This window comes from Onychomys torridus, chromosome 10 (genome assembly GCF_903995425.1).
Source record: "Onychomys torridus chromosome 10, mOncTor1.1, whole genome shotgun sequence".
Lineage (NCBI taxonomy): Eukaryota > Metazoa > Chordata > Mammalia > Rodentia > Cricetidae > Onychomys > Onychomys torridus.
This window is the reverse complement of record NC_050452.1, coordinates 83,322,773-83,333,854: the sequence shown is the minus strand read 5'-3', so window position 1 is coordinate 83,333,854 and position 11,082 is coordinate 83,322,773. Positions and strand designations below refer to the sequence as shown.

Below are 11,082 nucleotides of genomic sequence, written 5' to 3'. Positions count from 1 at the left end.
GTTTACAAGCTCCAAAGTGACTTACAGAAAACACATATAAGAGCAGAAAACTCATTTCCCAGGGGCTGGTTATTTAGAATTCATGAAGGTGCTAGGTTACTGACTTGCATGTTTGGTAGGAAATGGGGATCTGAGGAAACAGAAAGTAATTATATACATATATGTACGTTATGTATATAAAAATCTGTAAATGTTCTAGAGATGTTTCCTACCTCCCTACAGATACTCCGTGTGAAAGTTTGTCCCGCCTAAGGCGTCTAGTTGGTTTGGTTTTTGCTCTGCCTAGGGAGAGGTGTCACCTTAATAACAACGCTAATTATAATAGACAATAAATGATAATTTATGGGCGACCAAGGACCAAATAGCTGTGGGAGCTTTCATTAAGAAAACAAACAGCCCAACCACAACCTCTGGAAGCACGCTATAATAACTATTAGATATTTATATGCCCTCATCAATGTGCAGTTTTTATTGAAAAGTCCCTCCTTTGAACTTTTTATTATGGAAATTTTTTCGAGGTACACAAATGCACTGGCCATTCTGTAATGCAGCTTCTACCACCCACTGCCCAGCTTCAACAATTCAGCTGTGTGCCCAACTGGTTGAATCTAACTTTTTTTTTTTTTTTCTTAAGTCGGAAATCTTTTAGGTAAACGATGCCAAACCATCACAACATTTTACTGGAGAATATTTCAGTAAGCATCTTCGAAATGTTATAGCTTGATTGCAAAACACACGTGTGATACAAATAAGACGCGCAGAACGCTCCTCGGCACTCGCGGAAACGCTGTTCCAGAGTTACGTGACCCTGGATTTTTGGGGGCGTGACCCGAGCTGTCAGTCTTCGGCCTAGGCTGAGCAGATCCGGTCAGGCAGCTGTGGACCCCCGGCACGTACCCGAGAGCCACAGGCACCACCCACCCAAGCATGCGCCATGCAGACCCTGGCGTTGCTAAGGCCCCGGAGGAAGATAAGAGACTCAGGATAAAGCGAGAGCCAACCAGAGGACGCAACCGCCGATCAGCCAGCCAATCCAGGATCGAGATTAAATCACGTCCTCCGCGTTCGGCATGCCCCACCCGTATCCAATCAGAGAGCCGGCTACTTTGGGCGGACTTTTCAAAACAGCGAAAACAAAACAAATCGGGAGGACCTTTAAAAGGTGTGATGCGCCCAGAGACGGTCTCCTTCCGCCCTCCGAACGGCTCGCTCATCTTTGCCCGCTTTCCGAGTCCATCCTGGAATGAGGCTGAAATCCAGATTCCACTCCCCACCCCGGAACCCGGCGAGGCGAGGCGAAGAGGAACAGAGGCAGCTAAGAGAGGCTGGGCACCGAGGCTCGGAGCGGGGACTCTTTTTCCAGCTCCATTGAGCAGAGGGAGAGAGGATCCCTCCGCGCGGAGTCACGCGCCCCGCCCCTTGGGGGCGTCTCCGACTGAAAACAAAAACAAGGGGTTTGCTCGGCTCGGGAGGCTGCGGCGGAGCCGGGAGGACGCGGAGGTGCGGGGTGGGCGCTACGCCCCGCTGCGGAGCAGGATGCGGCCGGGGCTGTGAAGGCCGGGCGGTGGCGGGGAGGTCGGATGCGGGTCCCGGAGCACCGCTGAAGCGGCTGCTCCCCGACCTCGGAGACGGGTCCGGACGCCCCCGCCGCGCCGGTTCGCGACGCCGGGGCCCGCACGGTGAGTGGGCCTCCCGCTGGCTCTGGATTTCGTGGTGACGGGTCGGGATCGCGGCGGTGGAGTCCCCTGAGAGCTGCTTCAGGGTCCCCAGCTGCAGCCCAGGGGCTGACAAGGGCTGCGGGGATGTTTTGAGGGGTGGGTGGCCACACGGGGGTTGACAGCCCCGGGGCTCCGCACGGTGGCTGAACCGAGGTATTGTGTTCGTGCCCGGCGCGGGCGGACTGGACTCCTGCCCCCCACCACGGCTAGGTGGGCCGCGCTGACTTGAACGGTGGGCTCGTCGGAGCTGCAGAAGCCGCGGGGGCAGCTTGGAGGTGGGCTCCGCGAGAGAAGGGGGTCCCTGGGGCGGGGCTCCCGGAGCGGGGCGGGCCTCCGAAGCCGCCTCCTTCCAGTTCTTTGTTCAGTCTCGAGACTCCCCCTCCCTTCTCTCCCATTGTGCAACGCCCCGCCCCAGAATCGCTGGCTTCAGTTTTCCCGTCCCCCCGCATTCCTCCAGGCAGACGTCCCTCTTGGGCTGTCCAGGTGATGCGGACAGTTGGGGACATTACGCTCCTTGGACAGTTTTCCTGTTTGCCCAACACTGCTAGCCAGAGGGCTGGTCTGACCCAGCCCTGGCCGGCCGAGGTGACCGAGATCCTTGTCCCATGCCACGCCTCCTAGGCTTTAGGGGTGGATTCCCCTAGGTCTGGTTTGTGTGAGCTGGGGCGTCCCTAGCTGGAGGGCTCCTGCATTCTTAACCGGCCACGGTGTATTTGCTGCAGATGAAGGATTTGGGGGCCGAGCACTTGGCAGGTGGCGAGGGGGTTCAGCTTCTCGGATTGTTGAACTTCTACCTGGAGCAAGAACAGAGATTTCAGCCTCGAGAAAAAGGGCTGAACTTGATGGAGGCCACCCCAGAGGTAAATTGAGAATTGGTAGGAATGTGGAGAAGGTAACTTTGTTTTCCCCTGTTAAGTCAGTACTGAAGGCTTTAACAAAGTTAAATCCAAAAATGGCCTTCCTGTACTAAGAAAAACCTGAAACCGCACAAGGCTGTATGCTTTTGTTCTAAGTGGAAGTTAGACCAATGTGGTGTAGATGTGTTTCTTCAGATGATGGGGACTTCCTAGGGAATATTTATGATAGGATCTTAAATTATCTTAAAAAACAGAAGCGCCATACATAATAATTATACAAAATTTCATAATTTTTCCAACACTATCTGTTCTAGGGGAGCTGAATTGTACCTGAAGTGCTGGGAACTGGCAAAAGGCGTCGCCTTACATTAAGCTGTAAAGCTCTTCTGTGTTGGATAACTTTTAAAAGCAGTGATTTATGTCTTGTATATAGATAAGCTTTAAGTAGCTCATACTCATAAAATGTTGAAAACTAAACGGGAAAGTATAGTTTCTGGACTTATGTATTCAATTCTAAGAAAATAAACTTGGATTCCTGGTTTTTTATTTCAGAATGATAACACTTTATGTTCAAGATTGAGAAATGCCAAAGTAGAAGATTTAAGAAGTCTAACTAACTTTTTTGGATCTTGCACTGAAACTTTTGTTCTGGCTGTCAATATTTTGGATAGGTTCTTGGCTCTTATGAAGGTATTTAATCATTTTTATTAAATCTACATTTTTTTTCCTTTGGTATCTTTACTTTTACTTTTGGTTTTTTGAGGCAGGGTTTCTCAGTGTAGCTCTGGCTGTTCTGGAACTCACTCTGTAGACTATGCTGACCTCTAACTCAGAGACCTGGCTGCCTCCGCCTCCGCCTCTGCCTCCGCCTCGCCTCCCCTCCCTGAATGTTGGAATTAAAGATGTGTTACCACATCCGACAAATCTCCATTTTTTCAATATTCAGTGCCCAATAGTGTCAAATGCCCAGGGCTCAATAATATTTGTCAAATGGGTGTGATAAAGCATTCTATCCATAAAGTAATAAGAATTCATTCATTCGTGCCAAAGAGACTGCAAAATTGTATTTCTAGATCTTAAGTAAGGTTGTTGTACCTCTTAAATGTGTTCTCTTGAAAGACATTATAAAATCATGCTTTAAGTGCTTAGTGTTTATAGGAGGCTGGGGGGTCTGCTGTGGGGAGAAGGTGAGAATTGATTAAAATTCACATTGTTAAAAAATGCCATGATGATATCTGTTACAGGCTGATTTATAAAACTGCCCAATCTGACATAAAAGAAACTAGACGTTTTATTTTTAAAAAAGTAAACTACTGCTTGGGAGGGGTTATATTTTTATTTTTCATCGTGTTTTTCTTGGAGCCTACATGTTTTTTAATACTGAAACATGACACATGGAGTGTAACAGTATGTTAAAGTTGACCTGCTGCCTTTTTTGTAAGGCCTTTCAAAGCGGGGAGCCATAGTCTTATTAATAGTCAGCAGCAACTGTTAAAAAAGTGCAAATTCTGTGGCCAATAGGATCGCTGTCAGCTGCTGGGTCACTTTCTAGGGCACTGAGAAGAAAAGGGCACCCATCTGTTCATGGCAGCTCCACAGAAGTCCTCCACACGGCACAGTTAATGGGGTACTTCTCCTGGGCAAGATTACATTATGTAATGGTAGAGTTTTGAATAAAAAGAGCAGATGTAGAATAGTTTCCCTTTATCCAAAGCAGTAGAATGCTGTGTGGTGTGTGTATGTCCATGAGTGTGTTCAAAGGATTGTTTTGAGGGAGATGTACTGTTCTCAGTTTTATTGCGTCTGAAATAGGAAGTGTAACTCAGTGCCAGAAAGCAAGCTTTTGAACCAGCTTTGGGATTATTTGACGTGCATTTAAATTTAATAAATGCTCAAGTAGCCATTTTTTTTTTTTTTTCTTTTTAAAAAAGAGAGCTGACGATGGTCTAGAATGTAAAAATAATTGCAGGTAAAGGCAAGTGCATCTAAGGGAAGCAGGGTGAAGTTTGTTCAGTGTCTTGCTACATCTAAGTGGTGATTGTTGGGATTCCTTTTGCTCTGTTTTTAGGTGAAACCAAAACACTTGTCTTGCATTGGAGTCTGCTGTTTTTTGCTGGCAGCTAGGATGGTGGAGGAAGAATGCAACATTCCGCCCACTCACGATGTGATCCGGATCAGCCAGTGTAAATGCACGGCTTCGGACATTAAACGGATGGAGAACATAATCTCAGAGAAATTGCACTATGAGTTGGAAGCTACTACTGCCTTAAACTTTTTGCACTTATACCACGCAATTGTATTTTGTCATACTTCAGAAAGGTGAGTGGGACTCGTGGAATATCCCTGTGCCTTGAACATCGCCTCAACTCACAGTAGGAAGTTAGATTGTCCGTAAATCTTACTCCCTCTGAACTTGCAGCATGCATTTGAGTCCTTAAAACCCAAGTAACTTCTCTGAAGGTTTGATAACTCTCTCCCTTGCTTTGTACAGGAAGGAAATACTGAGCCTCGATAAACTTGAAGCTCAACTGAAAGCCTGCAACTGCCGGCTTGTCTTTTCAAAAGCAAAAGTGAGTCTGGGTCTTGCTTACGTACGTCTCACGGTTTCTATTGCAATTTTCCCCCCTAATGTGTGTGCTTTTGTTTGTTTTTTCTTGTAGCCATCTGTATTAGCTCTGTGCCTTCTCAATTTGGAAATAGAAACGGTAAAATCTGTTGAATTGCTGGAAATTCTCCTGCTTGTTAAAAAACATTTGAAGGTAAATATCTTTGGGCTTTGTTTTCTTGTGATGTCTTAAATATTTTATATAACACTTCGTGAAATTCTCAGTGTGTGTTCATTTTTCTTGTATGTCAACTGTTCTAATTCTCAAAGTCCGCTTTGACCCAGACAGTATTAAGCCAGAAGAAACTCTTGCTTAGCCCAACTTCTTTCTGAATGCAGGTGTTCCTTCTGGGGACTTGTGTGCTATGGCAGGGTAGCTGTGCACACTCCCAGTACCTGCCCTCAACTGTGTACTGTAAAGTACACTGAATACCCTAAGGTGATAGGTGACCGTCCCCTCTCATCTCTGTGTGGAGGGCTGAGTCACCTCAGTAGCACTACGAAAATTATCAGCAGTTTCTTAAAGCCCTTAGCTGGACCATGCTTGTAAGTTTTTGCAGTCATGGTGGAAAAACAAAAGCAGAGTGCCTTTTCTTATTTAAACTACTAGTCTGGTTAAAGAAATCACATTTTAACAGGAAACAATGCTCCTTGTCATTGGGACTTAGTGTTAGATATAGTATGAGAAGTACTTTAGGGTTCTTAGCAAAGACATGGGCAATCCATGGGAGGTGCTGTGATTAGGAGCTTGGCTGAACATCCATCATCTGCAAGAATGGAGGTTTGCATAGCAGAGGCTTATGGCTAGGTAAACTGGGGACATTGTTTTAAGGTGGAGTGGCTGGGCTGCAGTCACACACAGGGCCAAGTGTATCCAAGGTGATTGGTTCCTCAGAAGCCAAGTATGCAGAGGAGTCAAGGAATCATGGATGACCAAGACTTGGATCTAATGTACTAAAGGTTGATCAGTTGTTCAATATCCATAATCCACAGCAAGAGAACTGTCTTCATAAATTTACACACACAATAATAGAACTTTTTTATTATCTTTTTAAAAAAGATTTATTTATTATGTATACAGAAGAGGGCACCAGATCTCATTACAGATGGTTGTGAGCCACCTGTGGTTGCTGGGAATTGAACTCAGGACCTCTGGAAGAGCAGTCAGTGTTCTTAACCTCTGAGATATCTCTCCAGCCTGAATTTTTATGAAAATAAAAGGATATCACTGAGGATATATGTGTAGAATAGTAAAAGGGACTGGTAGTTGCCAGATTACAAAGAGCTAAAGCTGTAGGCAAACTCAGTGGAAATAGAGGCCAAAATACTTTGAAAGAATTCATTTTTAAGTCAGATGTAATGGCATACACTTGTAATCCCAGCACCTCAAAGACTGAGGCAGGAGGCTTGTGAGTTGGAAGTCGATTTAGACTTTTTTTGTTTGTTTGTTTTTCAAGACAGGGTTTCTCTGTGTAGCTTTGCGCCTTTCCCTGGAACTCACTTGGTAGCCCAGGCTGGCCTTGAACTCACAGAGATCCGCCTGCCTCTGCCTCCTGAGTGCTGGGATTAAAGGTGTGCGCCACCACCGCCCGGCTGGATTTAGACTCCTTGAGCTGGGTGAACCTGTCAGACCATGAGCACAGGCCTCTGTTTGTGGTGGAAGTGTATGCAGTGTGAGGTAGTGGTTGGAGATGCTTTTTCTGCCGCAGCCCTCTTCCTCTGAACTTGAGCAGGATAGTGATACCTGAAAGCATCTTCGTGTTTGCGCTGAGTCATGTGGGCATTCTCCAGTGGGGGAGGAGCTGCCCTTCCTGGGAATGTCCTCTCTGATAGTGCTGGTTTGAGTTTGTATCTGATGCCGGGATGTAGATGGATATTATAAGCAATCCAAACTGATTTGTTCAAGAAACATTTGTTACAGAAAGGAATTTTTTTTTTTTTAAATAAAGATGCTGAATTTCTTTTCTTTGGCACTACTAAACGATGTACTTGATCCTTTTTTTTTTTTTTTTAAACAGGCTTGGTTTTAGGTCAGTGTTTTCTTAGAATAGGCATAATTTTTCTTAGCACCCAGGTCATATTTTCATCAGTTAAATCAGAATACCTGGCACCTCTGATTCCAAGGGGCAGCAGAGTCTGAGAACCATTGTTATAACAGCTTTATCCGTCTTTATACCCAGATCAGCGACACAGAATTCTTTCATTGGAGGGAATTAGTTTCTAAATGCCTAGCAGAGTATTCTTCTCCTGAATGCTGCAAACCTGACCTGAGGAAGCTGGTTTGGATTGTTTCAAGGCGCACAGCGCAAAACCTGCACAGCAGCTATTACAGCGTTCCCGAGCTACCCACCATCCCAGAGGGGGGCTGTTCTGACGGAAGTGAGAGGTGAGCAAGCATCTTCCACAGACTAAATAGAATGATGGGTTTTGAGCATAAAAAAATAACTATAAGGTCCAGCAAGATGTCTCCGCAGGTAAGGCCACTTGCTGACAAGCTGGCGTTCGGGTCCCAGAGCCCACAGTGTGGAAGGAGAACCAACTACTACAGGTTACTTTCTCACCTCTGCACATGTGATACAGGAGTGCTGGCACATGCACACACATCACACTCTTCCCCCTCTCTTCTCTCCCTCCCTCCCTTTCTCCCTAAAATAAGTAAATAAATGTAGTTAAAAATGAAAAGAGGAGCCAGCCAGTGGTGGTGCATGCCTTCAGTCCCAGCACTTGGGAGGCAGAGGCAGGCAGATCTCAGTGAATTCAAGGCCAGCCTGGGCTACCAAGTGAGTTCCAGGACAGCCAGGACTGTTACATAGAGAAACTGTCTCAAAAAAACAAAAAAAAAAAAAAAAAAAAAAAAAAAAAAAAAAGAAGAAAGAACTGGGAGATGTAGCTCAGTTGGGAGGTATTTGCCTAGCATGCAGGAAGCGTTGATTTTGATCCCTAACACTGTGTAAACTAGGCATGGAGGCACATCCCTGTAGTCCCAGCACTGGGAGTTAGAGGCAGAAGGGCCAGAAATTTGAGATCATTCTTAGTGTATGGCGTTCAAGACCATTAGTGTATGGAGTTCAAGACCATTGTTACACGTGGGACACTGTGTCAAAAGACTAAAGAGAATCTCCTGTGGAGAGTTGTAGGAGAACATCTTTCTTCACATGGAAGTGTTTTTTCAAGCCAGAAAATTAATTAGTAGTTTCTTAAAATAGGCAGCTTGTAACCCCACTTGAAAACCACATTTTTATCTTCTCATTCTCCTTACTCTTCGAGACAGAATTCCATTTTTAAAACGAAAGCAATTGAAAAGCCCCGGGCTTTTCACTGCTGGTGTGTTAAGGGTGCTGTAGGAGGAGGGTGGATACAGGAGCCGTCATTACCAAGACTCCACTGATGCACTCAGGTTTGGCCAAGAGCCACCACTTACTTTGTTTGTAACATGAACTTTACTAAACTTGATACTCTCTCTCGGCTGTCAGGTAAGGACCAGAAACTCCAGTTTCAGAGTGTGTGTCCTTGCTTTGGCATTTGAGAGAACCCCTGGTGGAGTAACCGACAGAGGGAAGACCTTTAAACACCACAGTTTCACCCCTGGATTGAAAATACTTAGAGTTCTGTGGTTACTTCTGCTACAGTGAATGGGACAGGCATATAGGAGGCAAATAGTAATTGGGGTAGCTCTCTTAAGAGAACTGTTTTTGCTGGGCGGTGGTGGCACAGGCCTTTAATCCCAGCACTTGGGAGGCAGAGGCAGGCGGATCTCTGTGAGTTTGAGGCCAGCCTGGTCTACAGAGTGAGTTCTAGAACAGCCAAGGTTACACACAGAGAAACCCTATCTAGGAAAAACAAACAAACTATTGTTAACCGAACCTGATGGCCCATGCCTTTAATCTCAGCACTTGAGAGGCAAGGGCAGCAGGATCTCTATGAGTTCAAGGCCAGCCTGGTCTACATCTGGAGTTCCAGAACAGCCAGGGCTATGTAGAAAGACCCTGTCTATAATAAATAAATAGATGAAAACTATTGTTAAGGAAAAACTATCTTCTAATGAGAACAGACTTGACATTAAGCTCAACTCAGCTGTGTAAATAATCTTTTCTTATCTTTTGAGTGTGGTGTGTAGACCGGTCAGGCTGTGGTATTTTGCCTACAGATAATCTGTTTCAAGCAATGACACCCTCTTTTGTCTCTTTCCTTTCAGTGAGGACTCTGGTGAAGACATGAGTTGTGGAGAAGAGAGTCTCAGCAGTTCCTCTCCCAGTGACCAAGAGTGCACCTTCTTTTTTGACTTCCAAGTGGCTCAGACACTCTGCTTTCCGTCTTAGAATCCCGTGATCTGTGTCAGGAGTTAAAGGATGTGCGCCTGTTTCAAAGCAATAAATGGGGGAGTGGGTAGTTCTCTAGTGCATCCCCCATCTAGACAGGAATTAGACAGACTGGAATACCTACCTTCTATTTATTATGCAGGTCAGATCTGGCCTATTTTCATATTTAATCCTAAGCCATCAAATGGGTTAGTGCCTCTTCACAGTACTTTATACGTTGGCACTTTCTTTTCTTGTTGACTTTACCTGTGGGGGGGGAAGGAAGGTGCTGATACCTTCGTTACTTTCCAGACTTTGTAGGTGGGTGGTGTAGCTCATCTTCAACTGTGGAGCCTTAGGTGTCTTTCTCTAACAGAGTGGGAGTGTGCACGTACTTCCTTAGCAGGGACAGTGGAAAGCCTTCCGTGGTTTGTCTTGGGTTTCCTTCTCCCCTGTTCTCAGAACAGACTATCCAGGACTCTGAGTGTCAAACACCAACTTTGTTTTCTGATGATAGTGTCTGATACAGATCCTATACATTAAGAGTTATATTGACATATCTGTGAATTTTAGTTTCTAAATGTCTTGAGATTTCTGCTTTAGCAGAAATTGTCATCAGGTTAGGGATGTTAGTTGCATTTTTAATACCTAAGTATTGTCAGACTGTAGTATTATTTTATTGTTATCTAAAAGATCCATAATCTGCTAGTTTTGCATGCACCTGTGTGAACTCGAAACAGGAAAGGGAACAAATATGAACAGAACAGGAAATGGAATTGATAAGCACTGATTTAGTTCATCTCACTTTCTTGTATTGAAAACTCTGCATGATAACTTTCTAATTGTTTTGTAATTCACATTTCATAATGTATTGTATATGGGTGCCAAGATTTGAATATGAAGTGAAAGAACTCCAGTGTTTGTAGTATTAGTTAAAGCAAGTCTGTGTGGTGATACAGCCATAGGGGTGAGGATGTGTGCACTCTGTACACAGAAGATTTGTACAGAGAATTTTTAACTTTATAAAGCTATGTGAAAATGTAAATCCTTTAAAATGTACATAAAATACTGTATTTTTTTACCTTGTGTGTGTGGTAATCTGGTCAGTGCATGTAAATATAATTTATTGTGTGTTCTATATTCCCAGACATTGATGACTTACTTTTTATTAGTAAGTCAACACCCATTGAGGTGTTTTCCAAAGTAGATTTTTTTTTGAAGTCAGAATAGGTTGTAATTCAAAATAAAAATATTAATGAATTCTCCTTATATGTAGTTTTTAATTGATTTTTGGTGAGTTTCATCACAAAGGCTTGAAGTGAAGCCAAGGGCTCCCACATCTGCCTTTTAACTGCTGACAAGCCCTCCTGTGTGGTTTCTCATCAGTTTGGCCCTTGGCTTGGAAATACCAAAAGGGCATCTGTCACTTAAAAATTGACCTATCTCTGGGTGGGTTCATATTAAACTTTCAGAGATGGCACACTAATCCAATGTCTGTTTCTTCACTGTCAAAGGCAATAATATGGTATCAAGTAGGCCAGGCTGGGACACTGTACAACCTCTGGAATGTTGCTGGGTAAATAAGCATGGTGTGTTTGGTGATG

General features: G+C 44.6%; 1 protein-coding gene across 1 annotated transcript; it reads left to right on the top strand.

Moving 5' to 3' along the window:
• Positions 1-1,456: 1,456 nt before the first annotated feature.
• Positions 1,457-10,728, top strand: Ccng2 (cyclin G2). Its single transcript, XM_036201478.1, has 8 exons — positions 1,457-1,679; positions 2,441-2,578; positions 3,128-3,265; positions 4,644-4,894; positions 5,067-5,145; positions 5,236-5,334; positions 7,361-7,566; positions 9,376-10,728. The coding sequence occupies exons 2-8, from the start codon at positions 2,441-2,443 to the stop codon at positions 9,497-9,499; spliced, it is 1,035 nt and encodes a 344-aa protein (XP_036057371.1). The 5' UTR covers positions 1,457-1,679; the 3' UTR covers positions 9,500-10,728.
• The last annotated feature ends 354 nt before the right edge of the window (positions 10,729-11,082 follow it).

Coding starts and splice junctions, on each gene's coding strand:
- Ccng2 (XM_036201478.1), top strand. CDS start 2,441: ATGAAGGATTTGGGGGCCGAGCACTTGGCAGGTGGCGAGGGGGTTCAG. Junction 3,266..4,643: donor GGTTCTTGGCTCTTATGAAG/GTATTTAATCAT, acceptor CTCTGTTTTTAG/GTGAAACCAAAACACTTGTC. Junction 5,146..5,235: donor TTGTCTTTTCAAAAGCAAAA/GTGAGTCTGGGT, acceptor TTTTTCTTGTAG/CCATCTGTATTAGCTCTGTG.